Source organism: Gavia stellata, chromosome 20 (genome assembly GCF_030936135.1).
Source record: "Gavia stellata isolate bGavSte3 chromosome 20, bGavSte3.hap2, whole genome shotgun sequence".
Taxonomy (NCBI): Eukaryota; Metazoa; Chordata; class Aves; order Gaviiformes; family Gaviidae; genus Gavia; species Gavia stellata.
In genome coordinates this window covers 7,839,331-7,862,844 of record NC_082613.1, presented here as the reverse complement: position 1 = coordinate 7,862,844, position 23,514 = coordinate 7,839,331, and the positions used below count along the sequence as shown (strand labels likewise).

General features: G+C 39.6%; 1 protein-coding gene across 1 annotated transcript in view; it reads right to left on the bottom strand.

Annotated features, from left to right (window-relative positions):
• BCAS1 (brain enriched myelin associated protein 1) overlaps positions 1 to 23,514 on the bottom strand; it is a 49,793-nt gene that overhangs the window by 4,143 nt on the left and 22,136 nt on the right. Inside the window, exons 7-11 of the mRNA XM_059827341.1 lie at positions 20,749 to 20,784; positions 20,219 to 20,422; positions 12,091 to 12,258; positions 5,497 to 5,562; positions 1,464 to 1,730 (exon numbers count right to left, since the gene is read on the bottom strand). Coding sequence (XP_059683324.1) covers positions 1,464 to 1,730; positions 5,497 to 5,562; positions 12,091 to 12,258; positions 20,219 to 20,422; positions 20,749 to 20,784 — 741 coding nt within the window. The remainder of the gene's footprint in view (positions 1 to 1,463; positions 1,731 to 5,496; positions 5,563 to 12,090; positions 12,259 to 20,218; positions 20,423 to 20,748; positions 20,785 to 23,514) is intronic.

The window sequence follows — 23,514 nt, the reverse complement described above, 5'->3', positions numbered from 1 at the left end:
GAAACAGAAAGCAGAAGTGGCTGAACTGTTGCTAATCAATATTGCAAAAAGTTATTTTTCTTTTGTTCTTAATTCCCCTTCTAATATGTAATTATTTTGATAATGCAAATTGCCCTCTGTAGGATACATAGTAATTCTGTGAAACGTGTGCAAATTAAACACTTCTTATGATGTGGAAAAACATCTGCCTCTGAATGAGTCATACTGGTCTGCATGGCAGCCTAACTTTGTCACCCGGTGTCCTAACAGGGCTAATTTTCAAATCTGTGTTACCATTTCAATCTATATTGCTTGACTTTTCTTCTTGCAGACCTAGAGATTGCCTAGCTCTTTGTCTTTCCTGATAGCCTTACAAGTAAGGTAGGGAGGAAGGAAAAAAAGCTGTATGTCTCTTAGGGGAGCCAGATTCACTAGGAATCATTGCAGGTAACAGTAAAATCTGTTTAGGTTTTTTGCATCACTTGAAATCTGTGATGAAGCTCAGTGTACATACAAGGTTTCCAAAAGATGCTAAAAATGACCCCCCAGCTCTGTGGATTCATTGCTGTTGTGGCAATCTGAGGAAAGGGGAGCAAACTACATCCCTCCAATTTATTTATAAAAAGCAATGGAAATCTCCCTTCTTGCTGAGGCTTGAGAGGCAGTCCCAGATCTAACCTGTGCTTTTGTTTCTATGTTGGCCCCTGAATATGGACAAGGGGAAAAAAAGTTTCCATCGATTTAATGCTCTGAGGAAACACTAGTTACATCAGCAACACTAAGCCTTATAGAAACTCAGATTTTTAGTATGCTAAATTCTTTCATTTCTACATTTCAGGTTTCAGTGAAGGGGGTATAGCAAATTCAGGGTAAGATTTAACAAAATCTAACAAATTTAACAAAAAAAGCAGGAAGAAAAAATACCACGTGCATTTTTTTTGTCTGTTTTAACTAGTCTATAACTGAGCTAACACAAGGTGCTTATCTTGTGACCACTATGCTGGTTCCTACCCACTCAGCATCTACCTTGATTTTTTTTCCTTGCAGGGATTTCCTGCCTTGCAGGGATGTCCCAGCTGCTCTGAAGCAGCAGCTGAACCACCATCATAGCAGGCAGGTTACTCTGGTAAACCTGCACCACCTCCACTTTTCCTTAATAAACACACTGTAATTTGTAGGTGGTTCAGTACCTGCTGCAGAAACGGTTGAGTCAACCCAGTAGCCGAGGCATGAACCTCTAAAACAGGGGTGTGGGAACAATTATAGCTCTCCCATAGTAAACCATACCTGCCTGTGAATCAGTACCCTGAGGCCCAAGATTTCTTGCCTTTGCCCAAAAACTTACTGTTGTTTGGCCTTAGTCCTGCAAGCTGCTCGTGAATTTGCACTCCATCCAAGCACAAATCTCATATGGTTAACAGCTTGCAGGCTGGTGCTTAAATCAGCTGAAAAATGACTGAAAAGATAAGATCAAGTTGACTTACAAGGCCCTTAAAAAACCCTCCAAGTGACTGCCTCTTCTCTGTCTTCTTGAAGGGGGGTTCCTTTGAAGCGTCTCCTCCGTTCTGGATGGAGTCGGTCTCGGCTGCTTGCTGCTCCCTGGAGTCTGGCTGCTCCCTGGTTTCCTGTTTGCTGCCTTTCTGCTTGCTCAGCTCCACTGTAGACTTCTTGTCTTTTGAACTCTCTTTGCTCTTTTGGCTCACAGGTTCACTTTCAGCTGGGGCAACTGGCCTCTCTGTGGAGTTTAATGTCTAAAGCAGTTTCAAACAATGGTTATTTTTAGTGTGAAATGTAAACATTTTGGAAGGCGATCCATAAATATATTAAAAAATGAAAGGCCACCTGGCAGGGAGAAATCCTGCTGTCCAACAGGTTTTCATTTACTGTGTTTGCAACAGACTCCTACAGCCTTGACTTGGGGAAGGTCTCCCAGCGAGCTGATAGAATTACTTACATGAGCAAAGACTGCAAGATCAAACTATCCTTGCATAGACTTGATATATTTACATACACGTCTATGCTGAAGCTGTCTTAGGAAGCAGAGAACATGCATGGAAAGATGCACAGAGTCACAAGCATGCACTGCCAACGGAGACTCCCCCAGCTTTTGCATCCCAGGCTGTGAAAGCACCCAAAAGGTGCAAGGGAAAGATTTGGGGGAGAAAAGAAGTAAAAGACACCATAAAGCAAAGGATAGAAACAACTCCACTATAAAACTGCCACACTCCACCAAAAAATTAACAACATAGGGTTTGGCTATGGAAGGCCACAACATCATAGAAAATTTCACATACAAGTGCAAAAGAAGAGATAGCAAATATTTCAAAGACAAACACAATGACAGAGCACCTATTTACAGTAAAGGAAAAGATTCTGAAACTCAGAAGTACGGGATATGTTTGAAGTTCACAGGAGAAAAATCAGATCTGGCAAACAAAGGATAAGACAATGAAACTGTCAATGTTTGCAGAGTAGCAGATGACTAGATATGTTTTTGCTAGGAGATCTGTTTGAAAATGGGTTTTTTTCTGATGCAAAAAAATCATACTGCCTTCTTTATTAACATAATAATTAAAATAGCACACAAATTTGCCATGTTGGAAGGCTGGAAAGCTTACATCTGCCCTCAGGGAACAGCCCAGAGCTTAATGCTGTGCAATTTTTCCAACTTTAGGAATTTTACCATTAGTCTTGAAGTACTTGGTGTTCTTCTAAAGGCCTGGGATTATACACTTACATGAGAAGGTTGGCTTTCATTAAAAACAAATACATTTTTAGACATCATGATTTCAGAGAAAAACCTGAAAGCAGAAACTCTAAAGAAACAGAATGCAAATACACCTCCTCTCATATCTATTTAAAAAAACCCTCAAGGAACTCTAATTTTGGGGAAACAAGAATGAGAAGGGGTAGCAACATTACCACTGGCCTTTTTCACTTGATTCACCTTTCTTCCCCACCTAATCTTAAAAAAGCCCCACATTTAAATTATAGAACCTGCAACCATTTAATGCATTTAGTCCTGACCAGTTAGCTTAAGTCCTCAGCAAAATATGTGCTTGTATTTAACTATTTCCTTTTCCAAAGGACAGATGTATGCGGGTATATGTTTGCTTACATCTGGATTTGTTTGCTTTTAGACTTAAAAACCACAGTCATGTAGATAGTCTTTGCTCTAGTTGCAGGAGATACGTGAAGACAGCACATGAAACCTGGAGATGCAGGTGATCGGTAGCCCCATACACCACAGGCAGGCACCATCTGGGTGTCGATAATTTATTAAAGCAAATTCAATAACGTCAGCGAACAGGAGAGCTGTCGCCTGGGGCTGCATAGACACCACACACTACCTGCATCTTGTTCACCTCGCTTGAGGAGAGACACCTGCTTGGATGCACTTCTGAGTGCCCAAGTGATGCAGGAGCTCTCGAGCACAAGGACGAACAGAACTTCATAAACCCAGATTTAATTCTGTCTTTTTCTTTCTGACTCATTTTAACTATCAGACGGGAAGCTCTCAGTTGCTGAACCCATCGGTTAGTTTGACAAGATCCTTCTTACTCTCTTTGCTTTTGGTCGCTTTTGAAATGTTTCTCTTTGGTACAACTGCAAATGTGCACATTCAATTCAAAAATAACCACAGCACCCAAAATACAGCTATGAGACTGGATATGTCTGAGTTCAAAGGTGCCAGAACAACTTCTAACCTTTATTAACACTCTGTGAAATCTGTGGGTTTATTCTGAGGGTGCAAAATTAGAGTCGAGTCTTCCTCACCACACGTGTTTGATTGTGTAGGTGCCTCATAGTTACAGTATAGCAGCCAAATCTGAACTGGATGCAACAGGAGTATTTCTGTGAGCAGGTTTGGGCCTTTGATGTTAGTCAAACAAAACACTTTAAAAAAATATTCATAATACATTTTCCAGGCAAAATAAGAAAAAAAAAATCCAATCAGATAATCTCTTTGAGGTGTTTCATATTAACCTTGAAAGGCAGGAAATTGGCATATTTTATATTGATGGGAACAGCTCAGGAAATACCAAGTGAAGCCTATGAATAATGAAACATGTTAATGTTTCTTATTCTAAAGGGTGATCTGCACCTGACAGATTGCTTTTACTCTCTCAACATTAACAGTGCCACTGAAAAAGAAAAAAAAAAAATGATTAACAGGATAGTATTTTTCCCCATCACGTTACAGGAGACCTTAATCCAAGGCTGCTTTTTAAGTGCAAAAGACAGACCCCTAAATTTCTGCAGATTTTAGATCAGTGTTGTAATGCATTTCTGTAGCTTACAGAATGGCAGTGATGAAAAGCAAAGAAGAATCACAGCATTCCAGAGATGTGATAGCATGATTTAAGGAGATCATTTCACAGAAATTCCAAAAAAGTAAAAAGTAATCAGCAGATACAATCTTCCTTGAGCTCTTCCACGTAGTAAAACTGTGCTAATTTACACCCGTGCAAGTGAGAGAAAAAGGAAGACTAATAAGTTGATTTAAAAAAAATGGAAGGAAACTGGCTGCTAATTAAAATAATAAAAAAAGTAGATCCAGGACTGTGACTTTTACTCACTTACCCAGATCATTTCACAAAGCTGCTGTAAGAAATAAGGAATAAATGCCACAAAACAAGACCTTCCATATTTGGGATGCTTTTAGAGAAATAATTCATAAAGATTAACCTTAGTATCACAGGACATCATGAAGATAGGAAGAGTAAGAAAATAATTTTACTATTAATTAAAAAAAGGAAATAAAAAAGGAAATTCTGAAAGGTCAGTTTTCAATACAGCTTCAGATTTGTTCTCAGGTTAAAGGAAACCCTGTCTATACACAGAACCTGTGTTTTATCTCTCATTACTGAATGTAATTATTCTGGATATCTTGACTTGCAACAGATGAGGGTTTGACTCTCAGAAAAGGTAACAGTATTTGTATTTCTAATGAAATTGTAAAGGTCACATACAAAGTTTTGGTTTAGCTTTTATGAACATAGAAAGAAAGAAACAAAAACAGAATAAGAAAAAATATTTTCATGGCCTTTGTTAAATTGCACTGAATGGTTTTCATTCTCACTTTCATTTCTTTTCTACAGAGTTTCCACCTAAATGATCCTTTCCTTAGCAGACAAGTAAATCAACAAAGTAAAAATTATTCTAGCTGTGTGTATTTAGTTTCACTGCCTAAGCCAAGGTACATGCAGAAAGTAAAATAATAGCAAGAGAGATAGGAATAAAATTGAACATAAAACCACTAATTATTTTAAGAAAAGGAACACACCTGGAAAAAAGCATTTTCTTAATAAAATCTGATAGTGACCCTTTAAAATCTTCTTCAACAATATGAATAGGAAAAATAAATAGATAAGTACAGGAATATGTAAATATATGAATCTCAGGGAGCATGTACCACTTTTCTTCCAGTGATTTTTCACATTTCAAAAGCTAGAGTTGTATGGAAGTAGGTGACAGCAACCCATCACCAAAAGATGAAAAAATCCAGGCACTTACTTGGTGACTGGGGCTTGGGCCATTTACCTCTTCTGAACTGGTTGTCCCTTCATCACCCTTGACTGACTAAAATAACAAAGGATTATAGGACTTCTAACTGGGTTCCTGTTCGAGGCATTAATTCAATATGAAAACACACATGAATCAAAAAACGCAAGGTTTGATTTAAGGATACTCTTTACAACACTAAACCCAAACCAGACATTTCAGAAACGCTACCAACATTTTTGAAATACCCACATCTCCAAGGCAGGTTTTTGCTAGTTCTTTTCCACATGAAGTGATTGTCTCTTGCAAGTCAATTTTCCCATTAAGGCCTGAGAAATATGAATGAGGTCTCAGTGGACCAGAGAACACATCAGCCAGTAAACAAGACAGTGCTATCAGCCCTGCCACCGTAGTTTTCTAGGAAAGAGCTTTAGCTTGCCTTTCAGAGGCAAATCTGTCTCATAATATCTAGTGGGACTTCCTTTCTATTTAACGATCATACTAAGTGCATATCCTGTGAATAATTAAAACCCACTCAGCTTTATGGATATATTTTTATATTTTACCATCCGCATCCATTTTTCACAATTTTTGCTTTCCACTTTATGCCTTCTCTCTCTATACATCTAAGTACTGGCCCTTCTTGGTGCCCACTCTTCCCAGCCAGGACAATCAGAGCAGACCCTGAGGCTGCAGCACTGGCAGGTCATTCAGAGCAAACCTCAACTCTGAAATATCTTTTTAAGGTATGACCCCCTGTTTCTATCTAGATTTAAAAATGAGAAAAACCTAGTTGACAAAACTAGCTCAATGAGAAAAAAATGACAAGATTTGTGACAATTAAATTAAGGTTTAGTTACAATTAGTAATATAAAAGAAACAAAAGGAATAGTATGTACATGTTTAATTAAAAAGCGTGTTAGAGGGTTCAACATGGTATTCTCCTGAGTACCATATAAGCTACAGAGCTTAGCAGTAAAGCATAAAATAAACTCCAGAATTTCAAAGTGCCCAAATTTAAATGTCATTTTTCATTGCATAAGTTCAATGAAAACAATGAGAGGATGTGACTTTTGTTCTAAAGATAGATCAGGCGGATTTGTGGTTTTCTGCAGCTTGTAGATTTGTTACTTGAAGCACAGCAGTATCAGCTTGATCCTATGTATGGTGTTATTGCAAGGACCTATTTCAGTCTCTGATTTTCCTACAAAACCCCAGAAAATCAATTTATAGCAGCAGCATAATAGAAAACTAAACCACTCCATGACAACTCATTATTTGTCACAAATTGTGGGAAAAATTCTCTTTCTGGAACACGCTGCTGCTCAGTCTCTTGCATGTTTATGCTCGTGACTCTTTATCTGTGTAAGAGGTCGCAGAAACGGAGGGGAGGAAGCAGTGTGGTCTGTCTTAACATTACAGGATAGAAACTTAGTCCAGAGTGTATGAAGATGTACTGTGAGATAAGATCTATCTGCATTTCTATTTCAGTAAGTCTTTAAATGCCATCAGAAAAAAAATAAAATTATTCTATAACAGCAACCACTTTGTTACCTTTTTTCCTAAAAATAAATAAATAAATAACACCCCCCCAGCTTTAGCCAATCTTTAGTAATCCCTTTTTTTTTTTTTACCAGAACATAAATATCAGAGTAAAGACCTTGAGGTCTTTGCCTATTCAAAGCTTCCTCTTGCCCTCAGTAAAACATATACGTGATGATCACAAGGATTTCTCTCTAGAGCACTGCTGACCTTTTATCCTTGCCTTTGGTCATGTAGGATTGCTGCTGCTGCAGGCTTCCTGAAAGGGTTTTCTGCTTTCTGCGGCAATAAGGGTGGATCAGTGTATCTTTAAATGGAGGAGGGTGCGGACAGGTAATAGATTTGCTACATTTTTATGAATAATGAAGGAAAATTAAGGTGGGACAACATAAAATAGTTGTTCTTGATTACAAACACTATTACGTAAAAGTTTATTTTCGTGAGGAAGTGGGCCAACATAGACACTACAAACAATTTGGAAATAACCTTTTTTGTTATTCCAGAAAGATATGTTTTCCTTGGGAGCATCTTCATTAATCCAGAAATAGGACATTTTATTTGCAGAGACCCTACTCAATGCTATCTCAGACCAACCATGCTGCCAGGCAACTTCCCAGCTGAGGACAAAGGCTACAGCCTCAGTTTACAGTTGATAATTCTGCTTATTGTGATTAAAAATGCCATTTTACAGCCTTCTTATCCCCACAAAATATCTCAAAACAGACATTCTGAAAGAATTTATCTTACCTAGCTTTGCCTCTGTTTATATTCCATGGAGAAAAGCATGAACTTTCAAGGCTCTTGTCCTAGATCCTAAGGAGCTCTAAGACCTGCTCGCCTCTACTCAGTGCCTTTAAAGGGAACCTGGGATGACTAGCTCAGGTGTAGCCATTTCTATCAAGACATCTGCATTGGGTTTGATGCATCCCACCTTGTAAATAAGAAAGCTATTTGATTTTGATTAACGAGGCATGAGTGACTTTCAAATGGAAGCACAGGATTTCACATTCATGTGGGTGTAGCCTAGTTAGATAAAAGAGCAGTGGTATTTCTTCATCTCTTACTGAATTACAGGGCTTTAAACTGTTACTTTACATCTTTGTATAATTTCCCAATAGCTTTTCTAGCATTAGTTAACCCTCTCCCATTTTAACCACAGCAATTACTTTGGTGACCTTTGCAATTGCAAACGATTCATCACAAATAAGAAGGAACATTTGTACTGAGCAAGTCAGCAGGCAGTCTTTGAGATACACACTGCCTTTTCCTGAGTCAATTACTCCTAGTTCTCGCAATGGCTATCCTTGTGTCAATAGTGTTAACTACAGTGCTATGGATCTAAAGGTCTGCTTGCTATCAGCCTGTGCTTGTGCTCTCTGAGCAGAATATGTCAAAACTGAAGCACATGGACAATAACTGACCTGCCTGTCTGAGGCTCATGATAGACTGAAGTAGAATTAAAATTAATTTTGGAGTCCCAGTCTTGACTCCTAAGAAGATAAGCTATCTTTTCTTAGGCACTTGGGTCGTTAACCTGTGTAACATAACTGTGGATGTTATCAGAAGCAGAATACCTTGGGGATCATCTTCTACAGGCAGAAGAGAAACCCAGTAGACAATCCTATTAATAAAATTAAAAGTCACTCTCTTTCAGCAGCCAGAGCAATAATCCATCTGTTGCCAGAACGGAGACTAAACAATAAAGTCTATCAGTAAACAGGAGCCTAGGTTTTATCGAGGAAGTCCTGCCACGTTCCTTCTCACCAACAAGCACAGTTGGTTTGTTTCAGAGACCATAAGTACCTGTGCTTGTTAAGATCCCAATCTTAGAATTCATGGCTCGCTTCACCTGCAGCGAGGCAGGAGGAGTGCTCCAAGAGGACCTGCTGGATGAGTCAGTGACCTGCATCACGTGGATGGCACGGTTTGTACAGGCTCTGATGCCACTTCAAGGCATTTCTCACACCTCCAGGAGCCTCCTGCCCCAGTGTCACCTGTGGGAGGTCGAACACCACAAGGTATTTAGGCATTGGCTGAGGTTTGTCCAGGTTTGGGAGTGAAAGAGGTTGAACAGATGCAACCACGTGAAGCCATCATTTTATCCCTGGTGCTTCAGGTAAGAGGTACTAAGGATTGAGTTCCTCACACAGGTAGAAAGCACAAGGGGATGGTCTGATATCAGGCCTTTTACTGTGCTCCTTAAATGTGCATTCATGTTGTGGCCAGAGCTGCAGTGTAAACTCACGTATGTCTGAGTTAGTTTTAAATTAACTAACATTAGTATGAACAGCAGAGTAGTGACACTAGCATGAGGACTGGGGAGGCTGCAAATGGCAGCCCCCCAAAATGTGCAAATTACTCTGCTCTGAGCAACACGGTGCCAGAATTACACCTCTACCAGGACATGAGCTAGCTATTGCAAAGCTGGCTTGGGAATTCCTCCGCTTTATGGCTGTTACTGTAGGGTAGGGCTGGTACTGTAGGGTTCAAGAGAAAACTACAGTGGAAATGGACATTTTCTGAGTGGAAATTATACCTTCCAGTACCCAGGTTGCAAGCATAGCTATTCTGAGCAAAAGGGCCCTATTAGGCATCCCTACAGTACTCATCTCAGCTCTCAGCCCCACAGTGCTGGAGCTTCCCCTACTTTTCCTTGTGAGAGAATCAAGCCTATGTTGGAGTCTTAAACATTTCATGTATTTTCAGCACTCACCACTAGTTCAAAAGCTTTACAGAAGTTAGTTGTTTAGCAGTGGCTTAGGCAGATTCTTGTCTGCCTCAGGAATCAGAAATACTGATTGACCGGTTGGCACGAAGCTGTAGGGCTATAGCTCCAATCGTATGCAACAGCATGGCAGTGATCCAGTAATCCAAAAGTTATTCAGAGAAAACAGCCTGGGACATACTTCAAGGAAAATAAATGTATTAAAATAGTCCACAATCTGTTTGGAAATTGATAGCCAAAAGTAGAGCATATGAATACTAAAGGTTTCAAAAAGCTGCCAGACCACTTACACAGTTAATACAATTCTGCTTCCCACGTGGGGAGATGTTTGCCTATGTACTAGTTCTGTCTTTCTACACCAAAATCTGGATTAAACCCCTGCTCTGATTAGAGCTGCGTTACATCTACTGCTTTTAACACAGCTGTTTCTTCCATGGTGACTACGATGGGTGTGGAACAGCTTTATTTTTTTAATTAGTGCTATTTTTTTGGTAGGGTGACATGATTTGAAGTCATGGTTGCCACAGACGTCAGTGTTTTATATGCATTGCTCCTGAGTCACCTTCTGCATGCCCAGCATGTGCCACGGTGACCAGCCTCTATGCAGGATGACCACAAGTCTCCTTGGATTTAGGAATAAGGTTGAGTTTTTCCAAACTGACTAATTTTGTAAAGTGTTATTTGGAATTAAAGGCACGTTGGGTGCATGGTTCTTGGCTGATACTAAGAATTTTAGCTTAGATCCTCAAATGCACCAGAGTAGCTACATAGTAAAGTAACTCTGAAGAAAAAGTAAATGCACCCATCGTGGTTTGGGCTGAGGCTAATAAACAACTGAAAATAAAAGAAACACTGTAAACTTTTGGAAATAAAAAATAAATCAGGAAGGCTTGTACCTTCTAGGGTCTGACTCACGAATTCTACCCATTGACAATGTGACTGTTCACAGCTGTATGTACCAGCATGTACCTGAGAGCAGACAGATTGGACAACCTAGGCTATTTATTATATTGTGTTGTAAGAAACTATGTTTATCGCATTTTAATGTATAAGCTACTGACACCCACACCATGTAGCTGCCTGAAAATAAACCAGCATTGATTAAAATAAGAAATCTTTCATACACTTTTGCAGACCTTGCCAAAATAGATCAGTTGCTATATAAATCCTGCTACAATTTTAATCAGGGAAGTGTTAGTTCTAGACTTGGATTATTTTCCTGGCCACTTTTCTAGACTTTTTTAAGGAATAGCATCTGGCTGTTGTTTGTACATAAATCCAACAGGATAGCTCTTCCTACCTATAACCACAAGATGATACCAGCCACATCATCACCTCAGTGGTTTCCTTCTTTCCTCCAGTCTTCTTCCGGGAAGGAGGATTAGATTCTGCTTTGTGCCCTTATTTTTTCCATCTAACACATAACATCACAGAATCACTACGGTTGGAAAAGACCTGTAAGATCATCAAGTCCAACCATCAACCAACAAACACCACGATGCCCATTAAACCATGTCCCACAATGCCTTGTCCACACGCTCCTTGAACACCTCCAGGGATGGTGAGTCCACCACGTCCCTGGGCAGCTTATTCCAGTATCTCACCACTCTCTCAACTAAAGAATTTTTTCCTAATATCCAATCTAAACCTCCCCTGGCGCAACTTGAGGCCATTTCCTCTTGTCCTGTTGCTAGTCACTTGGGAGAAGAGACCCACACCCACCTCTCCGCAACCCCCTTTCAGGTAACTGCAGAGAGCGATCTCTGAAGCAATTGTATCCTTTTACGTGCCGGTCTGGCTAACCTGGCGTAAGCTGCCAAAAGAAGTTTTGCTACCAAAAACTTGACTCCCTGAAGCACGCACAGGACTTAACCGTGGTGCGGGGCAGGGAGGTTTGATACTGCCGTGACTGATAGTCGATGGTTTCCTCCAGGAGCATCTGCCCGGCTCTCGCATCACCCCGTGGTAGCGGTCTGTGAAGCTGAAGGCTTCCCCGGCGGCAACCACCCGTGCTGGATGAAGGCCCTTGAACCGCCCTGTGCCACCTCGGCAGGGGAAAAGGGCCGGGGCGGAGCCCCCGGAGCCGGGAGCGCGGGGAGCTGTGGCAGCCCCGGGGCTGTTCCCGGAGGAGCCACGAGAGGGAGATGCAGAACGCGAAATGCGCGGGGGCCGGGGCGGGGGGCAAGGTCCCAGATGTGCACACACCTCTGGAAACGGGCACAGCTGCACTCCCGCACTCTTCCAGACGTTTATTCTCAAAAGAGCTTTCAAGAATTACCACCCCCAGCCTTGCACTGAACACATCACTCTCAACTCTTGAAATTCAGTATTTTGCTTACCAGCTTAAAAAACTTCCTCAGGTTGGCTTTGGGGGTTTTACTTTCTTCTCTTCTAGGTTTCACCTCTGCGGTTTCTGGGCTCTTACTCTCGTCTTTGTCAGGAGCCACAGCTTCTAAAGATGTGTCTGCTTTTTCACTGCTTACGATCTCTGTTTCTTCTGATGCGTTCTGGGGTTATTTTGAACAAATATTGAGAAAGTGGAAAAAACATTGAGACTTAATCAGTGGGGTTTTGTGATTTGTTTAAAAGAGGTTACAATCAAAGTGTTTCAGCAGTACAGTAAATTAGTACATCATGAACAAACACGGCATGAAAGTGTTCTCAGCATCACTGTATCTGTACAGGTTTCTTCAGGAATTTGATTCATCCCAATTCAAAAGAGTATAAGCTGGAAGAATTTTAAGAGCTTGTTTACACTGAAGAAATAGCCTTTCTCGGATTGCAGTACCAGTTCCCAAAGACAATAATTTATCTTTGATTATGATTTAAGAAGAAAACTTAAACAAAATTACTTACACTTACAGCAGTATGTGCCATGAGTAGATGACACACAGGTAAAAATCAGTAAAAAAGAGAAAGATCATACCCAGAAGCTTGCACACAAAAGAAAGAATAGGATTAAACAAGTAAAACACACCATGGACTTTATTAATTGTTAAAACTCTGTTTAGCACCCTTCACAGTGAAACGGAAGTGCAACGTCCCAGCCACAGCATTCTCAGGCTGGTCACATTCGCAGCACTAGCTCCTCTTCCCAGTTGCAAAGATATAAATGACTTTTTGAGGTACAAGGTAGTTCAGTAGCTCATCTATTACTTTACCTAATCCCATGGGTCGCAGTCACCCTCTTTGATAGTGTTGACCCTCATTTGAGTTAAAGAAAAGCTGCTGGGTGCTCAGCAACGTTGCCTTTATAGAAGGATTTTGGGTCCCACTGAGCTTTTGTGAATTGCTGGGAAGTTCCTTCTATTGTAATAGCACTTCAACCAGAGGCATGCGGTTTGTAAATTCCTCCGAAATATGGATCCCCATAAGATTTATTGATTAATCTCCTGCATGTCTCATTCCACAGCCTTCTCAAGGCTATCCTGGGAAGGCTCAATGCGTTTAGCTGAACAACAAGACCTGTGCAGTGCAGAATACGTGAAGAGGAGGCACAGCTGGGCAGGAGGCTGAACATGCATTTCCTTAGCTGACTCTTCTGCCCTGGTAAATAACATTCTTCTGTGCCCTCAAGAACTACCAATTAATTCCCATCCCACTGTAATCGTATAAAGTAGTGTCTTCCTTTCTGCCATAAAAAGAAGCTATTATGCTAATAACCAGGTAATTTGACCTGACGCAAGCCCTTTATCATTCTGCAGCTTATTGCAGAAAGGTACAGAACCTTATAAAAGCGGGATAAGTTGCACCCTCAGCCTCCAATACTGAATCAAATGGAAGCAGTTACCCTGGGTGTTGGCATTTCAACACATGCTGCTGCTTAAAAAACCAGCATGGCTACAGCTGAAATGTATACTACAGTTACTATAGGAAAGAACCACTGTAAATAAGTCTCAATTATCTATATTTCACAATTGTTACATGTGCTTACAGGAACTCACATGTAATGCACACTCATATTTCAACCAAATTAATTTTAGCCACATGAAGATGAGAACAATTTAAAAGATAACACCAAAGTTTCTCTGCAACCCCAGATCCTGACTCAGAGCAGCAAAAAAGGATGCCTCCTCCAGCTGCAGCTTACAACACTACTGCCCCATATACTTTTCCAGTTGTCTTCAACTCAGTGATTTCCATGTAGCATCCTTAGTTTGATAGCCCTTGATGGATTTTTCCTACAGAAATTTAGCTAAACAATTTCTGAATTGATATAAATTCCTGACATCCAGCAGCATCCTGTGGCAAAGAATTCTACAGCTAAAGTATGCTTTTTCAAAAAGTACTTTCTTTTTGTTTGTCACTAAGTTTCATTTGATACTCTCTACTGCTTTTATTTTGAGCAACAACTGATCTTTCCTGTTCACCTTTTATGTTACAGTAGTCATTCTGTATGCTACTGTCATCTTCCTTCCTGCCAACTCCTTTCTAAGCAAAAAAAAATCCTAATTTATGTAGTTCTTGATACAGAAGCCATTCAATAAATATATGCATTTTCCTCTCAGTATTTTACCTTTTAATTCTATCATTCTTTTTGAGTTGGGGGGACCCCACATGCAAGATGGGGACTCACCATGGACTTCTACAGCAGCAGGAGAGATTTTACTTTATTCTTTACTCCTCTTTTTCTGGAAGAAACGAGCATTTTGGGGGTGGGGTAGGGGGAAAAGAATGATGAGGGAATAAATATTCCTTGTCCCCTGCTGCCAGAGATGACTGCAACACAACCTGTTTCCCTGTGGAATTGTAGATTTAATTTATAAACATTTTTGAGATAATCAATCTATAATAGTTTTAATCTATTATTTCTGCCTATTCACATATACATATAATCAATTCACCATCTATTTTTCTTGAAGGACGATTCACTGCATGAGTTGAAACAGTGGCTCAATAAAGCAGCAACCTAGCTTCTGGGAGCTCATCATTCAAAGATTACAGTTTGGGATCACGTTACTGCTCAGCTCCTCTTACAGCTGCAACCTGAAGGAGCTTTGTCTCTCAAGCTATGTCTATGCAATGGCGTTAGTGTCACTACCGATAACAAACGCATCCTGGGGAGAGATGCCAAATTCTGAAAAGCACTGTCTATTTAAACAAAGAAAAGAGCTAAGTGATAGTCACCTATTCAGAGAGATTGATTTCTTTTAAAGTAATCAGTGACTTTTTGTACATTTCTTGATGGATTCCATAGAAGGCTTTTAGAAAGTTTAAATCCTGTTTTAGAATTCCTTATTTTTTACTTTTTTTTTTTTTTAACTTAGATATCTAATGTCCTTATGCAGTTCCTTTGTTTGGTACTATTAGGCATATCAAAGTTGTTGCAGAAGTTACAGGTTCTCTTGTTTGAGATCTTAGGCTTGCTATTAAAAATTTTATGATAAATTTCCTGTAATTATCTCCAGGAATCATTCTTGTATACCCATTTCCCTCTGTAAGACTGAATTAACTGATGAAGATTTTCTTTTACAATTTTGTGATCTCAAAGATCTCTTTGGAGGCCTAGTCCAACCTCCTGTTCAAAGTTACTGAGGAACTTGTCAAGTTGAGCTTTTAGTATCTCTCAGGCTGGAGGTTCCACGACTTCCGTGCAATCAGACCAGGGTATTCAGATACGCTGGGACGAAAGGAAACTCTAGAGACATCACAAAATCCTCTCAAATAAGACTGGTCAAGGTGACAGAATCCTGGAGGCTGAAGACACATGACCACGGTGTATTGTGCACTTCAGAGATGCAGAGATTGCCTAAGCATGGTCTTTCAGAAGAAGGGAAAACCCCTTTCAGCTAAGAAGGTTTTCTGACATACTTTTAAGAACAGCGTTTTTAATTTTTGTTCCTGTTTCCCCTAAGAAACTGGAAGGAAAATGTCAAGTTGTGCATTGAAGAGAATTGCCAAGATGTTTCTGGCAGGAATGGAAAGTGTAATATGAAGAGCTTGAGAAAGATAAAAAGTCAATAAACTTTGAATGATGTTACATTAAACTAAACGGTTCTCTAGAGCAATAGGCTTAGTTACTTCTTTGTTTCACCTGGAAGAAAGACAAAAATTATACCAAGTTTTGTGACTAGTTTTAGGACAAAACTGCAGTTTGTATGTAATAATTTACAAACAGCCCAGCTTTATCAGCTTCATGAGTCTTTAATGCATAAGTGTTCTCATAAATGTAAGTTATCACCTTTTACCTATAAATTGCATCAACTGAGGTTGCTGGATTCATGGGTCCAAATTCTGCCTCCAGTTTCCTTAGACACACATTGTAATAAATTCAACTTAACTCAGCAGCTATTGTTATGCACCATGGAGACCATTTTACTTTTTACTAGGCTCTTTGTTTCACTACGTTTGGGAAGCGTTCTTCCATCTCTTAAATGTCAGTGTCCCTAGTTTTCTTCTAGTAATAAGCTTACTTAAAACAGTTATGGTGGAAAGTTTGTGTCTACTCTGAGTCATCTTCTGGTTCTTGCTTTGGGGAACTATTACTATACTATTTTCTTATCTAGGTTCCTAACCATACGAACTGTTGCCTTATGAGGGTGTAACTTATTTTGTGACCTGGATAACTTTGATAAGAGTTTTCCTTTTGCTTGCTGCCTCTTTCCTCAAAATTGAGATAAACACTATACCCTGCTTTGGTCTTGTGCTAGAGTCTGAACTGGCACACTCCACTGCATTTCATTAGACTCAAGGAACAGTTCTTCTGTTTCTTCTGGGTCATACCTTCTTTATGAAGCAGCTTTTCTTTTATCTTAAGAATATATATGAGAGGTGACCTTTTGCTCAAGAAATTTCCGCTTAAAAGAGCAGTCATGCTTGAGATCTGTTCCTGCCGCTCACAGACTCACAGGCAGGAAGCAGAGAGGGTTAGAGAGACTTTAATCCACCTTTCTGCCTTCCTTTGCCAACGCAAAGACAACAGGTTGCTGCAGTTAAGGTAGCTCAGCTTCGGCCACCAGCGTGCTCTCGGTCCTCCACGCTGAAGCCCCCTGTGACTTACAGCTGCTGCCTGAAGGCACCACTCAGCAGATCTTGAGCTGTAACAGGTCAGACTATTAACCGATTAGTATTAACCCCTGTCAGCTTACAGTTAAACCACACTGATCTGTAAACAGCCCAGGAGCATGGTTCTGGCTTACAAATCCTACTGGTTTTATTCACTGGGTTGAGGAGGTTAAGGACCCTCCCTGCTGTAAGGATGGCTCTTATGCCAGCAGTCAAGTTGTGAAATAGCCCCCAAACGCCCATTGCTTATAGTCCTCCTTACTCCCTCTACCAGGGGGAATTCTCATTAAAGTTTCTTCATCCATTTACCCAGCAAAAGATGGCCAGAATCTCCTTCCCTCCTGCCCCATATGCAGTATATTCCAGGATGGGAACAGGTAAACTGCTGCCATCAAGTTCCTGTATATTCCAGGATAAATGTTAAAATTACCGAGGACTTATCTCCCACAGTCCACCCAAATATTTATCTTTTATTTCCTGTGGCAGAGTATGGTTGCAGGCTCAGCAATAAAAGGTGTTATTCTGCTTTACTTAATAGCTAACCAGTTTGCTGTTCCTATTATCAGTGCATAAATACCCCTCAGCAGAAAGGGCATGATTTTTCTCTGTTTGTACGGCAACAGAATTGCAACAGCTTAAAATTCTGGTTTTTAAAAAAATATATCCGCTTTTAAAGATAATTCACAGAGCAGTCTAAATAATACTCCCTCAATCACTTTCCTCCACCCTTTACTGGCATGCTTTGATCAGATATAAACAAAGCGTCATGTTTTCTACCCTGATCAGTTATCTACAAGGTCTTGAACACTACGTTTCCAAAACAAATATGTGAAATTACTAACTGCAATTTTCTATTAATATTCCTTACTGTTTGCAAAAAAAATACGCTAGTATGACAAGCATTTGAGTAACAGTTATGAAAACTCTTGTGCAGACTGATCAGGAAATGGGGCAAATACAGTTGAAGTGGTTTCCATCTGAGGAGTTGAATAAGGATTTTTTTTTTTCTTTTACATATTTATTCATCTGTAGTCAGAGCAGCAGCAATAACTGCAACGTGTTGACAGGCACTTCATTAGCTTTACTTTGAAGTGAAAGCTCATCAGAAGATAGATATTTGAGAGACTGCCTGGAAAGAGAGAAGCTGGATCGGAATCCGGGATCTATTGAGTGTTGTGGTTGCTATTTGTTAGTTCAAAAGAAAAACTACATGACTAAATTATACACCTATTCGGAACAGTTGCTAGCTTCGATTCTCTATCCTAGGAAAAGGGCAGTACATTAAGGGTGCCAGAAAGAAAGATAAAATCACTGCAGAAAAAAAATACAGAATCCTCGAGCCAAGTTGAGTTTGAGGCTAACCTGTAGTCTAAGGACTTTTTTTTTTTACATCTATCCTCAGTTTTTTTTAGCTTCAAGCTGACTGGGTCACTGAGGTCTTTCATCAAAGGAAATATAATATTATTCTGTCAAGAAAATCCAGTAAAGCAACATCAGCTTTTTATAGGTAAGGATTCAATGCTCAAGCAGGCAGATTTTTTCCTTTTTTTAAATCCTTAGGACCAAATTCAGTTCTCTGCTGCAGAAATTTGCTCCAGAAAACTTGCAAAAACATTTGTCCACAGGATGATTCCAGACCCAAGAAGTTCTAACTAAGCAGAAATGGCCTCATTTTACAAAGTTAAAAGTCAGATTTCATGTACTATTGTAGTTCAGTGTCTTTGGGTAAATGATTTAACTAGTCCTTAGTATTTTTGGTAGCAACCAAAACCTGCTCGGATTTGTAGAGAGTTCTCTACACTTTCAATTTACTGATGTAAGCAGCTTAGTTTTAATGATGATGTAGGATAAATTAAACCCAACATTATAAACAGAAATGAAAGACAGAATTTTGGTGCAAGGTTTACACCCCTGAGTTGTTTGAGATCCTAGGACTTCAGTGAAGACTGTTGTAAGGTTAGAAAGACACAGAGTAGGTACCTAGACCTGGTTTAGCTTAGCTATGAGATACGGGGAGCTGGTGTTCACTGGGGGCAGAACCTGCATTATACAAAGCAGTAAAATACCTATAACTACATAAAGTTTTGGCAAGATTTCAAAATGTTATTTTGAAAGATTAACCCAAACTAATCAGATTTTTTTTAAACCAACCATCACCAATCACTCCTCCACAGGAGTGATTTTCACTATTTTTCTGCAAGAAAATGTTCCCTTCTTACATGCGTTTTCTTTTTCAAACACAAAAGGTCTTATTACTTCATTACTAAAATACTGAGCTTCAGACCAGATTTATTACTCAGTTTTACACTGAAACTGCATACAACCATTTGCCAGAAGGCCTCTTTATTCTTATTTTGTTGTGATGTTCAGCGTACATCCTGCTTCCCATCTCTATTTTCATATAAGCCAGACTACCCACATAGAAGAGGAGGCTTCCATAGCAATAAAGGTATTAAAAACCTCCCTTTCTCTCTTCTTCACAACTTTGCTCTCATTCTAAGTACCTGATTAGCCCAGTTCCACAGAAAATTAAGTCTCAGGTAACAAATGTTTCAAGCTTAGATTGTTTTCAAGCATGTTTACTCTGTAAATATCGAAACTTTTTTTCTTAATGTAAAATACCCAAATTTCATCTCCAGTATCACTGCCCAGTGGGGAAAATACAGCTAAAGCAGCTGCAGGGCTAGCCGCTCAGTCAGCATCTGTGTGTTTGGAAGCATTTAATTTCTGGGATTTGAACCTGAACAGAAGCCCAGGAAAGCAGTTAGTCAACATACAGTGATTCAGTAAAGTTTAATACAGCTCTTCTAAATGAAATGAGGAAAGAATAAGCCTTCAGCTTATAAACCACTGAGGATCATGGAAACAGGAACCATGTTTCCAAAGTTAACTATTTTAACTAAAATTAGGACTATCTAACCTGAGGAAAAATGTCTTCCCAAGCAATCAACCTCAATCCCCAAACTTAAAGACTAATTGACTCTGGTATGAAACTTTTTCTATTAAGTTAGAATAAACCCACCAGATTCCAGGTTTTCAGACATTTAGAACCAAATCAAACCGTTCTCAAAAATGAAATGTGTTTTTCTAGCTATATCTCTATTAATGATGGAATTTGGTAAAGAATACTACAATCTCTGTAGGATTATTAACAAGTGCGTTGAATTGACAGAATAATATTCCTTCTTCTATAAGATAATTCAAAAATAGTACAAACAGTGAAACGCCTACAGTTTTATAAGATTCTTCCACAGGAGTCTAACTGCCATTATTAGCCATGTGTATACGTGACCACCCAAAGCTCACGTATGCATTTGTAACTGCATATATCATTTATGCCCCTTGTACATTTAGCGTATAAGATACGCTGAAGTTTGCAGATTTGATTGCTTTACAGTAAACCTCTTGATGCTGTGCGAAGACGGAGCGGTGGGACAGACCAGCTCCCAGATCTATACATACCTTTTTCCAAAAGAGCTTGCTCAGTGGCATAGGAGTGGATGATGCTTTCTCCTTTGTCACCTCTTTGGGGGCTTCGGTGGCTGCTGCCTGCTGTTGGGCTGCAGGCTCGGGGGCTTTTGTATTCTGCTTAGTTGCCTGCGGCTCTTGAGAGGAAGGGACATTTTTGTCTGATTTTACAGAGGTAACAGGCTGCTGTTCAGTGCTCTGGAAAAAAGAACAAGCACACAGGCTATTGGAAATGTTCAAAGGACAAGATACACATACAGGCATCTCCCGGTACAAGAGATAAGCATGCAGTGGACCACCGCTGCACAGGACACACCAAGCAACAAGGTGCAGCTCATGAGCTGCATCCCCCTGTCCTTTCAAATAATGTCTTGAACAGAGGAAGCAAATTACATAGCAACCCACCCTTCATAACAGAGATGATTAAGAAATTAAAACAGTGTCTTTCAGACTGAAAATGACAGTGAGAATAATTACCCTTTGACTGCATTATTCATACAGATAACTTGAATCATCCTACTCACTTTGGTATTAGTTGTCTGTTGGGTCTCTTTTGCAGCCTGAAGGGAAACAAAACACAAAGACAAGTCTGTCTCTGGCAATGTCAGCACTCACAGTTACACAGTTCAGGAATTGTCTGTGTCACAAATTATTTTATTTTTAGTGAATGTTTGTGAAAGTCCTGGCTCCTGCAACCATGGAAACTGCTCTCTAGCAGAGGCAAAGCTGCCTGAAGGGACTGCCAGCTCACATCCTTCTACCTGCAGCAGCACACAGCCTTGTGTCAAATTGTTTTGTGCTCATGCTACTGTGCTTGCAGTCCTCAACTTGTTCTTTAAAAATATGTGTATTTATATACACATTCCAAGTTTCTTGAGGTAAGACATTACACAGGATTTTGAGATATTAGCAGAGATTTTTTTCTGAGCTGGGTCTGCATGTGCAACTTCCAGCGCACACATGCAAGCCAGAGTGGGTCTTCTCCACTGGAGGAATTGCGTACCAGTCAGGGATATGCTAACATCACCTTCAAAGTGGGCAGCTTTGCTTTCTGGGACACAAAACATAGGCAGATGACTGCCTGGAAATGAAGGGCACAGAACAGCTGTGGCTTTATAACTTGGAAGCAGGAGTTGCAGCCCTACAAAGAGAAGCTCTGCACAATTCTGTGCATTAGGTGGGATTTACTCTTTTGTAAAAAATCATTCACTGTTATGGGTCTCCTGCTTTCATCCAAATACATGAAGCCAGGACAGATCCAGTTTGTTAAACTCCTTTCTGGCCAGTGATACATATCAGTATTATGACTCTAACATCCAGCACAGCTTACACTGAAGATGTGTATTTAAGCTGTACAAAAAGAGGAGCAGCAAGCCACAAATTCAAGTAAATGTGAGCCCAGCACCCCTGGGTTTAGGCAGCCTGCCACACGCTTTGCAGATTTCTTGAGAGAATAGGTGAGAGTTATTTTGCAGTAGCCAAGAACTTCTTTTTGTAGTTAGCTCTGATGAACAAGATCCAGAGCAAGTGGTAAAAAGTAGTGTAATCCACAAGCTGGCTTCAGTACTAATGCTGAAAATAAGTGATTAACTCTTCCAAGTCAAAATTCCATAAATAAGTACAGTTGCACTGCAAAACTGGCATGCAACGCAAGGCAAATATACATGGATGGGAATAAAAGAAATGACAGGGACCCAACTGTCAAATGCCTTCCAAGCTCAGTCTGTGAGGTCAAATGGCCAAATCCCATTCCATCAGCTTATGTTATGGATTTATATTAGGATGCGCATTGCTGTTTGAAAACAACATTCACAAGTTGCTTTGAAGTTAGTATTTATGTAAACACAGGACACTGAAAAACAATGTTCCTTAACCTAATAGTAAGTCTTTTCTTAACTAAGGTACTGGGAAGTGCATTTTAGAAGACTTGCAGAGACAGAACTTTCAGAGGAGAAAGTGAAGTGCTTAAAATTAAATATGACTACATATATCAAAATTATCATTTCAAATAAAGGAATTCATTACCTATTCATCTAGTTGACACATCATGCTAAGCTGTTTCAAATGAAAAGAGATAAACAGAACTACTTTTTTTCCTACGAGAGGTGATAACTTCAGGGCTTGCCTGTCACATCACTGCTGTGATTTGAATTTCCACTTTCAATCAGCCTTACAAGCAAACTGTTGGCACCATTTTCATCCATCTCTTTTATACTTAATATGTCATAAATGATACCCCACTTATTGCTTCTGCATTTTGTATGTGGAAAGAAAGCTGTGAAAATAAACTTAGAAACAAGAAAAAAATATTTAAAAAGTGATGGCATTTTATAAGACAGATTTTATTACTGTAAAAATCTAGTACTGTTGCATTTCTTCAAGATAACTGCTTTCATTCCAGACCAAAAACCTTTAAAATTCTATCAACTAACTTAATGAAAACCAATCATCTCTCCTAACAACTCACTGTGAGATTTTGAACTATTGTAGAAGAGACTTAGCACCTTAAAAATGCTAGCCAGGTATATTTTTTTTTACCAGGAAGCCCTAATTCATTATGAACAATTGTATTAAATATCAAAACTATTAGCTATCAATGTAGTATATACAAGACGAGATCTTAACTTTAAACTGTTGGCAAGAACTGTAGACTTAAAACCATTGGGAAGATCATTATTCCTTCAGTAATATGCAGATAATGTTTTTATCTCAAAAATGAGACAGTTGAAAGACCATTTTTGTTTTGAAAATATCTTCAAGAACTCCCTTTGCCTTGTGCCCTTGATTATAAAGCCCCCTACTCACCAAAAATTCCATGTGGGTGTTTTGAGTGAGCATTACATATTAATTACTTTCCTCCCCCAGTGGAAGGGTCTCTGCTGCATTCTTTCGGCTAAAGAACTACAATTCTCTGCTTCCCTGCCACAGAACATCATGGCAGAGTCTCTTCTTCAGAGAATGCAGAAATGCCCAAATATGGACCTTGAGACCAAAGCTGATGAAAAGCCTTCAGTGAGTTTTTTTAAAGATAAAGCTAATGTCCTCTAAAGCAACCATTTGCATGAAAAGTGTGCATTTTGAACAACTTTAAAGTATCCTTAAAAACCAAACTTCTTCCATCCAAACTAAACTTAGAATTCAGTCAATTACTTTTCTTGTTTTGAATTAAAAGAAACTATTTCTGAAGGAAATTGTGTTCCAACCTTCTCTGTGCCATATCAGATGCCCCAGTTCACCAAATCACCAGTTTTGACCACATAGCAGTGCATGTTAAGGCGATGTGGACCATA